General features: G+C 47.7%; 8 protein-coding genes across 8 annotated transcripts; 4 read left to right on the top strand and 4 right to left on the bottom strand.

The window, feature by feature from the left end:
- Positions 1–209: 209 nt before the first annotated feature.
- EURHEDRAFT_398982 (ARMH3 family protein) lies at positions 210–2,546 on the bottom strand (the record flags this gene model as incomplete). Its single annotated transcript, XM_040779888.1, has 8 exons — positions 210–864; positions 917–1,327; positions 1,375–1,709; positions 1,761–1,873; positions 1,932–2,085; positions 2,146–2,226; positions 2,282–2,404; positions 2,463–2,546. 8 exons carry the CDS (start codon positions 2,544–2,546, stop codon positions 210–212), a joined length of 1,956 nt encoding a protein of 651 aa, XP_040643522.1.
- A 703-nt stretch (positions 2,547–3,249) lies between these two features.
- Positions 3,250–4,481, top strand: isa1 (Fe-binding Fe/S cluster assembly protein ISA1). Its single transcript, XM_040778311.1, has 2 exons — positions 3,250–4,241; positions 4,297–4,481. The coding sequence occupies exons 1-2, from the start codon at positions 3,569–3,571 to the stop codon at positions 4,332–4,334; spliced, it is 711 nt and encodes a 236-aa protein (XP_040643521.1). The 5' UTR covers positions 3,250–3,568; the 3' UTR covers positions 4,335–4,481.
- A 221-nt stretch (positions 4,482–4,702) lies between these two features.
- On the top strand, positions 4,703–6,282 carry EURHEDRAFT_407832 (DSC3 family protein; the record flags this gene model as incomplete). The annotated part of the gene is made up of 1 exon (XM_040780675.1): positions 4,703–6,282. A coding segment is annotated over exon 1 (967 nt), but the record flags the coding sequence as incomplete, so codon positions are not given.
- A 124-nt stretch (positions 6,283–6,406) lies between these two features.
- Positions 6,407–7,141, bottom strand: EURHEDRAFT_373735 (v-SNARE protein VTI1; the record flags this gene model as incomplete). The annotated part of the gene is made up of 2 exons (XM_040778566.1): positions 6,407–6,494; positions 6,555–7,141. The coding sequence occupies 2 exons, from the start codon at positions 7,139–7,141 to the stop codon at positions 6,407–6,409; spliced, it is 675 nt and encodes a 224-aa protein (XP_040643519.1).
- An 847-nt stretch (positions 7,142–7,988) lies between these two features.
- On the top strand, positions 7,989–9,773 carry EURHEDRAFT_527730 (uncharacterized protein; the record flags this gene model as incomplete). The annotated part of the gene is made up of 3 exons (XM_040787027.1): positions 7,989–8,369; positions 8,424–9,160; positions 9,213–9,773. Exons 1-3 carry the CDS (start codon positions 8,156–8,158, stop codon positions 9,771–9,773), a joined length of 1,512 nt encoding a protein of 503 aa, XP_040643518.1. The 5' UTR covers positions 7,989–8,155.
- Positions 9,774–9,997: 224 nt separating this feature from the next.
- rvb1 (RuvB family ATP-dependent DNA helicase pontin) lies at positions 9,998–11,555 on the bottom strand (the record flags this gene model as incomplete). Its single annotated transcript, XM_040786018.1, has 4 exons — positions 9,998–10,459; positions 10,519–11,066; positions 11,121–11,340; positions 11,412–11,555. 4 exons carry the CDS (start codon positions 11,553–11,555, stop codon positions 9,998–10,000), a joined length of 1,374 nt encoding a protein of 457 aa, XP_040643517.1.
- A 294-nt stretch (positions 11,556–11,849) lies between these two features.
- On the top strand, positions 11,850–12,867 carry EURHEDRAFT_407829 (mitochondrial 54S ribosomal protein bL28m). The gene has a single exon (XM_040780674.1). The coding sequence runs from the start codon at positions 11,909–11,911 to the stop codon at positions 12,545–12,547; it is 639 nt and encodes a 212-aa protein (XP_040643516.1). The 5' UTR covers positions 11,850–11,908; the 3' UTR covers positions 12,548–12,867.
- Positions 12,868–13,139: 272 nt separating this feature from the next.
- On the bottom strand, positions 13,140–13,602 carry EURHEDRAFT_382864 (uncharacterized protein; the record flags this gene model as incomplete). The annotated part of the gene is made up of 2 exons (XM_040779552.1): positions 13,140–13,413; positions 13,469–13,602. The coding sequence occupies 2 exons, from the start codon at positions 13,600–13,602 to the stop codon at positions 13,140–13,142; spliced, it is 408 nt and encodes a 135-aa protein (XP_040643515.1).
- Between the last annotated feature and the right edge of the window lie 2,273 nt (positions 13,603–15,875).

The following is a 15,875-nucleotide window of genomic DNA, read 5'->3' as shown; positions in this document are numbered from 1 at the left end:
TTCTGCAAGTTTAATGGTGCTCATACACAAGACTTGTTTTTGTAACATTAGATCTAGTTTTCTGGGGAAATGCATCCATTTCTTATTTTATTCATGTCCTAGAAGATGATAGAGAAATAAAAATCAATACCTAACCAACCAGCCTGGGTCGTTAGGTACAATGCCACCGACAATAATCGAATCAGAGAAAGACTCGAGAGACACTAAACCTACGCAACCAACACCCTAGCATCCTCAACCGCACACCTCGCCGACCTCTTCAACTCTGTCTTCCAATCTGCCTCCCGCCACCTCGTCCACGCACTCAACCCTTCCGGCGGCTGAATACTCAATGTATCATATCCCTGCGAGATAATTCGATGAACCTCCCTCGGGCTCAGGTTCTTCTTCCGGGACGCCGGAATTGGGGCCGCAGACTCGCCTTCCCCTTCCACAGGCGCGGTCTTCTCCTTGTCCTCATGGAAGAGTAGCGTATAGAAATGCGTAGACACAGCGATCAGGGTGTCAATAGCGCCGACATGGATGTCTTTATCGGCTGATTTCTTGTTGCTTGGTTTCAGGGAGTAGACGTCTCGGAATTTAGAGATGATGGGGCTTGTCTCGACGAGTTTGTAGAAGAGATCGTCGTAGGAGGCTGGGTCGGGGAGGAAGGTGTCGCCTGCGGAGACGCAGAAGGCGACTAGGTCCACGAGGGAGGTGCTTAGGGTGGTGATGCGGGGGTTTGTGGCGAGGTCGGAGGAGTAGGTGGTTAGGAAGCGCATTAGGGAGAGGAGGGTGCGCCAGAGTTCAGACCAGTGGTAGGTTAGGCGGATTTTGTTCATGGAGAGGTAGGTTAGGAGGCGAAGGAGGATTGCGATTGTGTGACTGTTATTATTAGCTTCAATCTCATCAATGATATAAGTAGAGGTGGTAATACCTGTACAGATTTGCATCGAGGCGTCGTCGGAGGTTGTGAGAAATGGCGTCGATCATCACATCGAAGATGACCGTAGCAAGGACTCGATCGCCAGCGACCAATGGAAGATATGGTTGTCTATGGCGGCAAATGCGAACTGTTCTCTTCGTGTCTTCATTACAGAGGAGCTTGCATAGAGTAGAATCCTCAGTGAGAATGCGAAGGGTGAAGAGGTTGAGCTCTGCATAGTGTGACACCCTCGCGGACCGATACGCATGCTGCAACAGGTACGAAGTTACGGACAAGAAGCTTGCAAACGGTGACTCCTCGTTGCTGTTCTCCGGTGCAGCGCTGATGAGATGAACACCAAAGAGTTTGTTGGCGTTGGTAAAGTCGTAAGTAGACAGGAAAATCGCTGCTTGTTGCGCAGGTCTGGTATCATTAGCTTGGAAACGAAATGAAGGTGGATAGTTTCTTACAGGTGCGCGAACAAGTCTTTAGCTTCTTCTGCAGTTGGGAGATTTGCCCTATCCTTTGTGCCTGGCTTTAGAGCTCCCAGACCAAAGTACATCAGGGAGCTGATTAAGGACCAGCCTTCAGGAGCATCGTCTTGGACAGCCACATAGCCGTTTCGCAGGGCAGCGCACGAAGTGCCGACCCCCTTGACAATTTTTTGGATGCTTGACTCGTTCACAAAATCGTCGAGTCGTAGTTGATATGGATTTTGGAATTCGAATTTGTTGTAGTTCGCCAGCAACCCAAGAAGGATAAACGGTTCAAACACTTGAATCGGGGTATCAGAATCATGAACAAACTGTTTTAGTCAGTACTAAATCCATGTATATAGGTATAAAGGCCGTCTAACCTTCATAAGCGAAGGAAATAGGTCACGGTGAGCAAAGTACGATACGAGGCTCGTTTTGTATGCCCCGCTGACCATTGCAATGGCAGCTCGAATGGCTTTTGCCCGAACATCGACTGGATGACCGGTTATATAGTGTGCTAATAGTAGATATCATCCCATTCAAATACTTACTGCTGCTCCCTTTGCGAATGATGCCATCCAACATAGATACGAAGTCCGAGATAACATGGTCGACCTCATCGAGCCCCGCAAGAACGGTGATGACATCTGAACTAGGATTGGTATACTTCTTTTTCAGGACGCAGGCCAGGAAGACCATCAAGGTCTAATCAAGAGTTTTAGAAAATGAAGAAAAGTGCAAGTTGGACAGTCAATCACGACTTACCTCTAACGCAAAGGCATCAGCGGGACTGACTCCAGAGGTAGCCTCCCGGATGGCACGAGAAAAAAGTTGTTGGGTCTGCACCTGTTTGAATATTAGTGAGACTGATCCATGGGTTGGATCATGGGAGGTCAAGTACCTGTAATTCGAGAGTATTATCAGGGCTAAGCTGGTCCAAGATCGAATGAAGTTGGGCTCGATCCGGCGCCAGTAAGAAAAATTCTCTCCAAAAACCTTCGGATGGTTCTGCGAATTCTTGTGTCTTGGAATTAGTTAGTATTTGAATATGTCATTGTTGGTTGTGTTGCTATCTAACTTACTCGGAAGAGATTCTCGTATAGTTGCACAATCTTGGGCTTGAAGATGTCGGGTCTAGATTGCTGGGTTAAGGGGGAGGCTTCCATTTTGGGCGAACATGAGGTCGCTTTGCTACAGAGTCTTAGACAACGGCGGAATAATCTCCTCCTCACTAGGATACCAAGAATACCTTAGGATTCTCCCGCTGAGATTGGATGATTGCTGTTCTCTTCTTTCGGATTGGGTTCTTTTTTTGGAACTGCCACAGTTGGCGTCTTAGGTAATGCCATGCCGTTTCAGCCACACACTAGCCACGGCACGTGCAGTAGTACTACAAGGTGACACTACATGGTTACTTGTACTCCCTAAAGTTTGTAGGCGCTGTCCCAGTGGTACAAGTGAGAATGGACATGTTAGTATACATTTACCAGAAGGTTCATGGTTATTCTGTACCCGAACAAGGGACAGTAGCGGCTATATGCAGGTTTAATGAATGTACTCCGGAGTACTCGTACATAGTAGTAAAGAAGAACTCTAGTAGAATAAAGCAACGCTAACGCTAACAGTAGTGGATCTCCATATATGTCATTCTGGATTAGTCTCTTACAATCATATGCGAACCCAAAGAAGATCCGTAACTCGTAATGTCAATACCCGCATAAAGTGTATTCCGCGGTTATGCACACGTGACTGCAGTGGGAATAACCGGACAGAATCCCGTAGAAGCGCTGCATTGGATGATTGTCAGCCACGCCAGTCCTGCATACGATCTGCTTCCCACTGACAAGCTGTTATTCCGATTTTTTTGTATTGAATTCAATAACATAAAAGATCAGCATTAATTGGTCATCTTTGAATAATTGCATTCCTGCAGGGGTGGCGCCACGGACCTGTGTAGAAACACCTCGACCCTGATTGGCCGATTCCCCGTCCGTTCTCCCGCCTTACAAAACATTTTACCGGACGTCGACTCAAACGTCTGTCCGGCTCCATCTCCTAACAACAACTCTTCTTACTCACTACATAAACCTTACCACGAACGTTCTTATAAAGATAAATTTTTTATTTTGACAATTGAACGACACTGTTTAACACTACTTACTGCTCCTATATATTTCCCTCCCACACCATGCCATTCTGCAGAGCTGTTCACCCTCCGGTGACATCATCCGCCACCATGCTCAGATACGTGAGCAAACCGTCTAGCCAGAGTCTTCGGGCTTTCTCGTCGTGTGGACGCCTATACACCTCGTCAAAGCGTGATATGCAAACCGCTTCAGCCTATCGTCCTCACTCGCTACCGACCTCCTTCCCCTTCCCCCGAAACGCTGGCATTCCCGATACATCTATTTCAGCCGACTACCCTCCCAACCTCGAGAACATGACACAACAGAAGCAACAATCAGTCATGTCGCCTAACGTGAGCCTGAGAGAAAAGGAGGCACAGCAGTCCAAGCCTGTGGAGTCATCCGCCAAGAAGCCCGCCGAAAAGCCGAGAAGAAAGCTGCGCCCTCGCAAGGCCGCCATGAAAGTCACGCCTATAGCAATTGAACAACTACGTAAATTAGTTGCTCAACCGGACCCCAAGTTCATTCGTGTCGGCGTGAAGAACAAGGGCTGCTCTGGTCTCGCATACCATCTTGAATATGTGGAGAAGCCCGGTAGCTTTGACGAGGTTGTAGAACAGGACGGTATCAAGGTCCTGATTGACAGCAAGGCGCTATTCAGTATTATCGGAAGTGAGATGGACTGGCACCAGGACAAGCTGAGCCAGAGATTCGTTTTCCGCAACCCCAACATCAGTAAGTTTCTGCGTGAATGTGGAGTTTATCAAACAATCATTAACATCTGAAACAGAGGAATCATGCGGATGTGGTGAATCCTTCATGGTCTAAGCCGGAAAAATACGAATCTCGATAACTTTCTTTCGACTTGATCTTTTTCATTCCTGGATGCATCGAACGGCGTTTTACGGCAAGGCTTTTTGGGTTACATATTTTCTCTGTACATTGCTCGATATACCACGTTGATTTTGGGAGTCCACAAATTCCCCGTTCTACGATATACCTTCGTTCACTTCGCCCTCCCCCCCACGCCCCCGCATGTCGGGTTCTACGTCAGTTGGTCTCGGTGGCAATGCCCTACAATCGATGGCGAATTTATAGTGCAGATACAGACCAACGAGAACATGGTTATTTACATGTTTACTTTGTTGGATTTGCTGGGTGGTGGGATTGTGGTACGATTTCTTGTGACTTATGATATGGTCATGGGGTTTTCCGAGGAAAACGATCGGTCTGTTCATGTGCGGGTCGGTTTGTCTTTCCGGTCGTCTTTCACACGTCTTCCCGCAGCAACCGCACAAAAACCGTCACTTACTTCCTCGGGACCATGCGGTTTCCTTTGTAAATTAATCCACCATAAAGATTGGCATTCCAGTCATATAGAACGATATCAAGTTACTATGTCACATGCTGTCTCTAGTTTTTTATTCAGATCTGAAAATCTTGGCCGTAAAACCACGCCTAAACCAAATCTCCGTAGAAAATAATACAATAATTTTGTAAATGTGACTAGCTATTCAATTCTCTTAACAGAATTAGCATGTACGTTCAGCAGCAGCGTCTAGGAAGCAGTGGTTCAATAACGAGCTGAGTCATCGTCGCCATATCATAGCCGCGGCGATAAACGGCGATAGCATCAACCATCAACTGGTTCTATGACCAGACACAACACTGGGGAAGCTCTCAGACAACTATGTCGCTTCCCTATTTCACCCCAGAAGACAATGGAACCTTAAGTTTCGGATTCGAATCTGAATGCGAACGCAATATAAACGCAAACCTTCTCCTTACGATCCGCTTCTCCGCTTCAATACCAGACCTCTACCTCGATGTCCAAACCCCTGAAACCACCACAGCTGCGGGCCTCAAGCAATTAATCCGTGCACATCTTCCTTTCCATCTCTCCACGCATCGCCTCCGTCTCATATACGCTGGACGAGGTCTCGAAGATGCCACTGCGTTGACGATATCGTTGAGGTTACCACCGCCACCACCCCCGAAGGTTAATAAGGATGAAAGCGCAAAGGATAAGGGTAAAGAACCAGTTCGCGAACAGCCTCGTGTTTACATACACTGCTCGATCGGAGATATCATTCTCTCGGAATCAGATCTAGCAGAGGAAGCGGCTGCCGCATCAACGCTTCTACGCAAGAGACAAGATAGTTCCGGTGGCGAATATGAAGCGAAGAAACAACGAGAGAAACAAAAACAGCAAGTTTCAACGACAACGCCCGCACCACGCGGTTTCGACCGTCTGCTCACGGCAGGCTTTACCGCCGCGGAGGTGACAGCCCTCCGCTCGCAGTTCATGGCTGTTCAATCTGTCTCCCGTACGCCGGATACGATGCCTAGTGGTGCGGAGCTGCGCGAGCTCGAAGACCGATGGCTAGATGAAGGGACGACGACTGTATCTGATGCTATGGGGACTGGGGTCGGTGCTAGGGGTGCTGGGGGCGATGGGGATGACGATGGGAGCTTCGGGACTGGTTCGCGAGGAGCTATTGATGATATGCTTTGGGGTACGGTGATGGGATTCTTTTGGCCTATGGGGTGTGCGATGTGGTTGAGGAGGGAGGAGGGGGTTTGGAGTTGGAGGAAGGGGTTGGCGGTGTTTGTGGGGGTGGTTGTTAATGCCGCATTTGGGGCTATGAGGATTATGAATTAGACTTGGTTGTTGGTGTTTTATGTTTATATTATATTTGTGCAATGATACCCCTGTTTCTGTTAAGAAATCGATAGTCAAAGCAATGCGATTCAACTGCAATATCGGAGTATTGAGCTGATAAACGCTATCATACAAGTGGATTCGTAGATTGCCTGTAGTTCAGACAAGATGGACTGTGTGTAATTCACATAATAAGAGCGATAAAAATAAACCTGTATTACGCCTGCTGGATCCAACGCTAATGGAACTTGCTGTAGATAACGGCAAAAATCAAGAGAACCAGAACGGTGATGATCGCAATCGTAATCAACCGATTCGTAGCCATCCTAAACACAGGTCAGCATATCAGATCTGGCAAACTCCTCGTGTGGCAAGGGGATCATTACCTACGGGCCATTCCCCGTAACGTCTTGATACTAGTATCAACATAACCCTCACTCTGCTGCAACCCCGACCGCGTATGCTCAATCATCTGCCGCTGCTGATTCAAATCCGCCAACGTACCCCGACCAATATCCTCCGTCTCCAACGCAAGCCTCTGACTATTCTGCAAGCGCGCCGAACTGCGCTCCAACCGCTCCGTCCCACTCAACAATTGCTGCCTCTGCTCCAAATGCTCATCCTGCGGATCATCCGTGTACCGATCTCCAAACAGCGCCTTACGATCATCCGACAACGACTTGAGCTTGCGCTTCGACTCATCGATTTCGGTGGCGTAGTTGCGGAACCGCATGTTGACCTTTGAACGCGACGCGGAGGGGATGTTCTGCTTCTCCATGCGCATCTGGTCTAGGAGTTCTGTTGCTTCGTCCATTGCGCGCTCGGCTTGGCTGATGGAAGACTTCCTTTGTTCCCCGCTCGCCTCTGCGATCTGGTCGAGTTTCTGGTTTAGGTCCGCTTGCAGGAGTTTGAGTTCGGTTTCGTAGCTGCTGAAGAGCTCGGAGCCCGCGTCTGTGTCTAGGGGGTTGGACATTGTGATCATTGATTTAGGGTAAATAGCTTCGATCTGGAGATGAATGGTTGATTGGTATGGTCCTGATAAGCCGGTCTATGTACCCGATCTGGGGCGGGCAGTGTCTTTGCCGGAGAGTGCAGGAATCGTTCAGCGTCAAAATCACCGCTGTCCTCTATTTAAAGTCAGAAGATGATATCAGCAAGAGACCGTGAAACGATTCATCAGTTGGAGGCGTAGAAAAGGAGAGGAAGGAGGCCGGCGGATTCCCAGACGGACCGGCGATAATGGAGTTATCAGACACGTGATTTTCCGGGTCGTATCGTAAAGATGTCTATTCTATCTGACTTGGGTATGAAAATTTGGCGAGGACTTTATGTATTAGGTGTTCTATAGAAATTACAGGGTTCTGATCATAAAATAGTGTGGAAAGATGTCAGATGCGCATACAGCTGCAATTCAAGTACGGAGTATACTTGCAGAAGATTCCCGAATAATCAATAGACCCTGGGCCCTAGCACAACATAATCTAAGCCCATTTCCCCCTTTCCTTAAGCTTGTTAGAGATATGAAAGCTCCTGAGCTAAACCCATAGCTAAGTTGATCTACCAATGCTTACTCAGTATGTCACCTGACATCATTTCCACGAGGGGAATGACAACTTGTGATAGCATTCAGTACTTGGGAAACATTGGAATATCCGGTTCACATTATTATCGATACTTACATTGTACTGTTACTGTCCTCTCCCTCGGTCGACGGAAGACATGAAAAGGCGCGGTTGTATCCCGAGTCCCTCGGTACAGATTTGATGAGCAGCACTCGATTCAATTATTCCATGATTTCCAGTTATATAAAATTCATATTTGGATTATTCAACTATTCGAGTTGAATTGACATTTACAATCAATCCTAGTTCATGAACTTGGATTCAATTCACATACAACCGTGGCTATCCACTTCCCCGCTTAGCTCGGTGGTATACCATCAGACGAGCTCCAACTGATATCTTCGAGCTCTGTCTAAATAAGACCTATGCCACTTCCACAGCCCAAAAGAGTCGCAATCATAGGAGGTGGTTGCACCGGTGTCACCTCCTTTTGGGCTTTGCAACATTCGGTCCACGATGTCCATCTCTTCGAGACTTCTTCCGAATTGGGTGGGCGTATCAAGACAGTGCCCTTTGAGTATGACGAGGGTCGAGTCGATGTGAATACAGAATCCCCGTGTTTTAATCTAGAGGAATCTCGTCAGTTTTCCTTTGTTTGACAGGGTTTCTGAGAATCAACTAACCTAAGAATAGCCAATTTCGTCTCGCTTCTACGGTGTCTTAGGATATCTACATCTCCGATTCCTCTCAATTTTGGTGCATCCGATGGCCTTGACACAAACCAATGGGGATGCAGCGTCTTAGAAAATATGCTCCTGCATCCCCGGTATCTTTGCCGCTTAGAGACCTATCGGATCCTGTTTGATATTATCCGGCTCAGATACTTGGCTCTAGACGTATTAGCAGACAAGGCTTTGTTTAGCTCACAGCACCGCTCACAACATTCTTTAGATGCTTACAATTACCTATTAAATGAAGGGCTCTCGTCTAGTTTCCGGGATAAGTACCTGGCTCCTCTGCTGTCAACATTATGGGCCACAAATGCTGGTCGCTTTCTTCCCTGTCTTTCAATAAGGGATCTAGCTCGTTTCCTGCATGATCATGATCTGCTTCGCATTCGAAGGTTCTCGACAACATGGCGGCGTATGGATGTAACTGCCAGTCAGTTTATCCAACGCATGGCAGGCAGCTTTCCCGCTAGTAAAGTCCATCTTGGGACGAAGGTCCGGCAAGTCGAGAGAACTGGGAATGAGAAATACAATATCTTCACTTCCGACTCCGAGAAGATGAACTTCGATCATGTTATTTTCGCTGTTGATAGCGACGAGACTATTCGGCTGCTCCAGCCAACAAAGAGCGCCAAAGAGAGGGAGATCTTGCAAGATATACGGATAACGAAGAACATTGCTGTTTTGTATTCTGACCCTCTCGTAAGTTAACAAGGCCCTAGCTTCTATACTCATCTTTGCTGATCTTCTACAGTCAATACCCAACGCTCACTTTAATTATATCATATCCCCCGACCACCACCCTAATCACCACCCGCCAATAGCTTGCCTAACTCACAACGTAAATACCTTCCAAAACATACCAACCAGCCTCGCTGGCCCCATCTCCATCACCGTAAATCCCTTCGCCCCTCCGCATCCGACCCTCGTCCAGGCTGTCTGGGAATTCACCGATTCCGAAATCAGTACTACGACTCTCCATGCCCTCCGTCGTCTACCATCTATTCAGAATATGAACGGGTTAAGTTACTGCAGCACATGGACAGGACGTGGCTTCTTTGAAGATGCAGTTACGGGTGGTTTGAAAGTCACGGCGGAGCATCTAGGCGCGGTTGTGCCGTTTGAGGTTGAATTGCACGAAGGGAGTTTGGATGATGGGAAGTTCGAGGCTGGATTGGCTATGGGGATAAGGGATCATTTTGTTCTTACCGCTTTGGGGTTGGTAAAGGTGTATGTGAGGGTTTTCGAGTTGGCGTCCATATTATTGGGGCTCTTTTGGGCTTGGATAACGAAAGGTCGAACTTGGAAAAGATAGATAAAATAGATGTTTTGAAAGAAGTGAGCAAGAGTTATATGGTTTTATGCAGATATTAAGAAAATAAAGCTGAAACTCCGTGCAATAGTTAACATTAACGTAAACTTGTCTCCTAAGATAAGGGAACTTTCGCCTTTTCTAGTCCCTGAAATAAACTCGCGCATCAAACGTGGTATACAACTGATTTAGATATGTCCCATCATAACTTGCCAGCACGCCCGAAATCACAGGAAATTCCCACTGTCCTTGTTCACAATCGAAGCACTCCGCTTGGCATCGAGGAACAGATCCTCGCACTCTGCCACGTCGGCCTCCTCGATACCTCCTGGCCGACCGTTTACCCGTGCAAGGATACTAGCCGGTGTCAGCAATTGCAGAGCATACCGCATGCTGATCTTGCTGCCATGCTCTGCAACCTTCTCCAGCGCGGGATCGGTGATGTTGAGGCCTTCGGTCTTTGCACGCAACCGGACAATGGTCTTGATCTCTTCGGGAGCGTAAGGCTGAGTGGGGATGATGAGGAGTCGGGCAAGGAGGTCGGGAGGAATGCCGTGTGCCGCGGTAATGTCGTCGGTGCCACGGATGACGGTATTTCCACGGTTCGAAGCGAGGATAACGATGGGGGAGATGGAGGATTCGAGGGCCCGGTTCAGGTAAGTGAAGCATTCAATGTCAAGCATGTGGACCTGGAGAGATCATAGTTGTTAACCAAGTTATACCATACGGATGGTGTCATGTCACATACCTCATCAATGAACAGAACGCCAGGAACAAGCTCAGCGACACCCTGGTCGATGTAGCGGTTGACCACCTTGTTGATCTCCTGGCGCAGCTTGTCCGTGATCTCCGTCTTCTTCGGCTTCATAAGCTGTCCCATCATACTCATAACGTCCTGTCCACCTTGTGGCCGAGCGTTGGCCATGTCCAAGTCATGTAGCGTCACATCCTGGACAATTTCCTTCTTCTTGTGAACTTCTCCCTTCGGGACTGGCACGTATTCCTCCGCCTCAAGGTCGAATTCGGTCGCATAGGCATCCGATCGCCCAACTCGCTTGCAAGCTCCGGTGTTGGCTTCGATGTAGATAACGTCTCCAACGGTAACTCGCTCCTTCTGGATCGCTTCGTAGATACTAGGGTCGAGACGCAGTTTCTTGGTGCCCTTGGCCGACTTCAATCCAATGATCAAATGACTTATGGTCCGCCCATATCCTCCCAACGGGTTTTCGGTTTCCTCGGGTGTGAGTTCTGTGACTTCGCCTTCGTATACTTCTTTGGTTTCGCGCACTCGCAGACCTAAAGACCATTAATCCTTCCGTCGAAACCGCAGGTTCTGATTATTTTCCATACCAATCGCCCTCCGGAAGTTTTCCATAAGCGCTTCAGTCTTCTTGACTTCAGCAGAATAGATCTCACTGCCCACGATCGGACAAAACGGAACCTTGGTCCCCAGCTCCTGCGACACGGCGAGAGCAAGCGCTGTCTTTCCAGTTCCAGGTCCACCTGCAAGAAGAACAGCCCGACCAGCCATCTTCTTCGCTTTGATCAAGTCTACCACGACACCACATGCCTAGACGGAAGCGTCTCCAGTTAGCTGAAATAGTCGTGAAGAACAAAGCTCAAGGGAACGGGGTCACGAACCTCACGAGCAGCGGCCTGTCCAATGAATCCATCACCAGATTGTTCTGGTGTTCCATCCAAACGCAAACCAAGACCCCTAATGTGCGTATGGGCTGCCGTCCGGTTCTCGCGCGAATTGCCCTTCACCTCGCTGATCTGGACCATTGTGAAGGGATTGCGGCGTCACTCGCAAGCCACGAAAAGGTACGTAGGTTAGGGTATAGTAGACAAATAGAGATATAGAGAAGCAAGATAAAAGAGATGCAGCCCTGTAAGAAAGAGTAGCAGATAAAAAACAACGAACGAGCTTGAGAGAAGGTGATAATGCAATATGCTTCTGGCCGAAATTCACGGCGCGCAAACCGGGATCGGCGAATCAAATGCCATTATTTTCCAGGCGGTGAGCCTGCCCAAATTCTTTCCCATATTCGGAACCCACCACTCTCTCTCCGTCAATTAAACGATCTTCTCCGGTTTCTTTGGGCTTCCTGTCATGCCATAGTTGCTTATCCAACACAATGGCAGGATTACAGACCCGGTCCACCATGTCCCTCCCATTCTCGCTCTCTGCGGCCTTCCGCAATCTCTCGTTAACATCCTCCACTCGCTCATTCTCCACCACTACCGCCGCTCAAAAGACGAAGACACTTCCCGAGTACATTCCTCCTTATCCCTGCGGCCCGAACTATGTCTACAAGCAATCGAATACAGGATTGTATGGGGGTGCGATGATCCAGTTCGGAAACAAGATCTCGCAAGGGCGGAATGAGGGCAAGACCCGACGCATGTGGAAACCAAACGTCCGGCGAAAGAAGCTTTGGAGTGATGCGCTTGAGGACTTCGTGTTTATCAAGATCACAAGGAAAGCATTGCGGACGATCAGAAAGTCTGGTGGACTCGACAACTACCTTCTGGACGACCGGCCGGGCCGTGTGAAGGAGATGGGTATTTTCGGATGGCAATTGAGATGGCAGTTGATACAGACCCCGAAGATTCAAGAGCAATTCCGGGTGGAGAGGAAACGATTAGGATTACCGGAGCCCCAGTCCTTTGAGGAGTTCGTGAAGCAGAAGGAGGCTGAGGCGCAAGCGAAGGGCGAGGACAAGACCAACATCAAGGATGAAACGCAGCCAATCTACAACGAGAAGCTGTACTAATCGGCTCTCTTGACGGGGGACATAACATGAATGATCTGATGGTTCTCAAAATTCCGGCGACAATCGGATAGGCGTCTGTATTACTATTTCGACAAATGCTATTCATGACTGTATGAAGCGTGTTTGGGCTTTTGCAGAATAGCGTGGAAACAATCACTCGGAAACTGTTACATTTGTTTGGGTTACAAGTTTATTAGGCCCTTTGATGTATGTACTTATATTCTCAATGGTATTTCTGGATCTCCATGACGTTCTTGTCAATTAGCTACCGCCATAATCCAGTGGAATGAAGGAATGGATCTAGGATCTCAGGGCTTCGTCACTTTCTAGATTCCAAAAACATCGAATGATCCTCATCTATCCGGACGGTCCAATTGCTCATCGATTGCCAGGCCAGCCGAACCACGAATTGGTAGTACCGCTAATGGTGATCGCAGACGAATCATTAACCGCCAAAGACTTCTAGTCGCCAGGGATGTACGTCTGAAGCAGAATTCTATTGTTAGAGTCGACGATAGCCGGGTTTCCTTTTATGTTGAATCTGTCCTTTAGCGCAACATGATAGTCGATCTAGTTCGCCGTGGCTTTCTTGTCATCGCCGATTTTGGAGTTTCTTGAATAAAGCCGTTGCAGTATAGCCAACCTCCAGACGGACATTGAGCGACTTAAATTTGAGGGTGTCCTCGGTCTTGTTGCTAATGGTGATTTGAATCTGAGTGGAGTTGGGATTGGGCGCGATGTTGGGGTTGGCTTCGTATGTGAGAAGCGCCTGGGGTCGGGCGTTCAAATCTTTGGTCATCGTCTCGACTTTACTGTTGATATAGTCCTCGGCGGGGCCAGATGGAGGGGTATGTGGGATGACCCATCTAGCACATGCTAAGCCAGATGCAAGGGCAGAGAGGCGTAGTCTGCAGAACATACTCGAGGATGGTCATGACAATACGAACAATGGCGACAGCAAAATCGACAGCCGGAACAATGGCGCTCTCAATACCAGACCCAATTAACGCAATCTGAGTGAGATCCACTACCATCCGCAAGGCGACACTCGCCATAGTGATAATATCCATGGCGATGATTCAAGGCTTTTCGTGTCTCCATGCGTTCTTGACCTGTTTAATCATCGATCCAAGGATGGCAGCGTTGAACAGAATAAGTATGCTGCCAAAACCAACGGTCCACCCTTCTTCAAATGAAAAGAGTCATGTTGATAAACATTCTTCGAAATCGGCTTCTGTCACGACGTGACTTATCTGAAACTCAACAGTAGAACCCTCCTGGTGCCTTTGCGTTGACCCTTACTAGGCCTTCATCGTTGATGGAATTGACTTGCTCTCCTTGGGATCCGTTGCCCTGCACCTTGGGCATCTTACCTCCCACAGTTCCGTTTCCACAGGCTTTCCGGATCTTCGACAAGTTAACACCCGCTTCATTCAACTCCAATACTTCAGACTTGAGGGTGCCAACAAGTATAAAGACAGATTTCAATACCTGTATGACAATCTGTCTCTTTTCGTCCCGACTGGTGTTATCCCAGTCCATGAGAGCTTTAATCGAAGTGTAAAGCTAATATTCTTGCATCCTGTATGGGAACCGACGTCAGTCTCAAGTAGGATTCTGAGGAAGTAAAAAAAAAAAAGAAAAGAATTTACGCTAAGTTGTCACAGAAGTTGATCATGCCCGAGGCCTTTTCCAATCTGGACCTTTGGTATGTTGGTTGGTTCTAATATCAGTCTGCACCTCCTCCATCGCCTTTGGCATCTTACTAAGGCTTCGTCTCGAACTTCCTATCTTCTCAAATGACGCGAGTGGGGAATTCTTGAAATAGCTTGACGTGCTGAACATCCGATTCGCCAAGTCCTGTGCTGACGAGACCTCATGCCTGGTGAAGGCCGTTTATATCTGTCGTGCTTGGAGTCCATCAGAAATAGCAGAATAATTGTCTTGCAATGATTGAAGAAAGCTTGTGACGCATTGGGAGAAATCAAGGAATCCACTCATGTAAAGCCTCTGCCCTAGTATATTGGGAGTGTTATGGCGTTTTCTCTCACTCACTCCCTTCCACAGCTTTGTCATAGTCCGTCCCATCTTTTGTCCACTCAACACCATACAATGCTGGTTAGTGACGTTCTGTCTGGATTTGCTCTTGTCAGCCGCGGATGATATCCTAGGGGTTGTTGCAGAACATACATAACGGACCAGATTAGCACGCCTAGCATGCAATTGTCAATTAGAGCATTGTGTAAATGCTTGGCCCAGTTGTGCTTGGGGTCGACAATATAACCCTGGAAGTTGGGCAATTTTTTCTGTGGCGTGCTTGATGAAAGATGGAGCATGTGCAATGGATACCAACTCATTGAAGTCTTCGCTCTAGGCCAGGGATTTTGTATCCCAAATCCAGACTTGCCAGAGCCTGTATGACTTCCGTGACAAAATCGTCCATCTTTTTCGTTTTGATTTATCTTGACCAACTTTAAATTGTCAAATGCAATCCTGTCTGCGATGTGGGAGGCTGGTATTGTACTTTGTCAGCATAGTGAATATAATGTAGATGTTATTAAGGATTTTGTGGCGTATCCATATTTCTCTCACACCTAAATTCATAGCAGAAGCGATGAGCTGAATCTCCCTTTGTTGACTGCTTCCCTCAGCTAGCAATATGCATAGAGCTGAATGCATTAATTTAATGCGATGCAGTCTCTCCTCTCAATTATTACAAGCATAGCCTATTATAAGAGCCCAACAGCAGGCTTGAGACAGGCTGCTGTTTTCAGCTGGGCTCATTGATATGAGGCATCCAGTGACACATGAATTAAAGCATTGATTAGCTGCAGGGACGTGCATTTTGGAGCTTCATGGTACTTGAAAAAACATCAATTTCTATCTTAGGGTTTCTTAGATGTTGCAAAAAACCACAGCTGAATGAAACATGTACAAGTATGCAGCATAACGGTGTTACAGACCTAACCACATCAGCCTCACGTGATCAGGCGGGGAGTCAGGGCAGAATCATTGGATGACATTCGATGGTGAATGCAGGACAATACAGGGATCAGATAAATGTCGCACTCCGAATCACGTGACAATATATGTCTTGGCAATGATAGATATATACCATACGGCAACAATATACCAGGAAGGCATGGAGGATATATAAGGACACTCATTCATGCACTTAGTTTAGTTCTTCGCAATCAATCTAGTTAATCAAGCATTGGTTACCCTCTAGTTTCTGACTCGTCCGCACTTAACCAACAACCCAGCATACGTGCTCGGTTGGCCTTGTTTCTCTATTCGTTACCTTTACCGATTCTACCTGTTGACTACC

This window comes from Aspergillus ruber (genome assembly GCF_000600275.1).
Source record: "Aspergillus ruber CBS 135680 unplaced genomic scaffold scaffold00001, whole genome shotgun sequence".
In the NCBI taxonomy this organism is placed as follows: Eukaryota; Fungi; Ascomycota; class Eurotiomycetes; order Eurotiales; family Aspergillaceae; genus Aspergillus; species Aspergillus ruber.
This window is presented reverse-complemented; position numbering and strand designations above follow the sequence as displayed.

Coding starts and splice junctions, on each gene's coding strand:
- isa1 (XM_040778311.1), top strand. CDS start 3,569: ATGCCATTCTGCAGAGCTGTTCACCCTCCGGTGACATCATCCGCCACC. Junction 4,242..4,296: donor TTTCCGCAACCCCAACATCA/GTAAGTTTCTGC, acceptor CATCTGAAACAG/AGGAATCATGCGGATGTGGT.
- EURHEDRAFT_407829 (XM_040780674.1), top strand. CDS start 11,909: ATGGCAGGATTACAGACCCGGTCCACCATGTCCCTCCCATTCTCGCTC.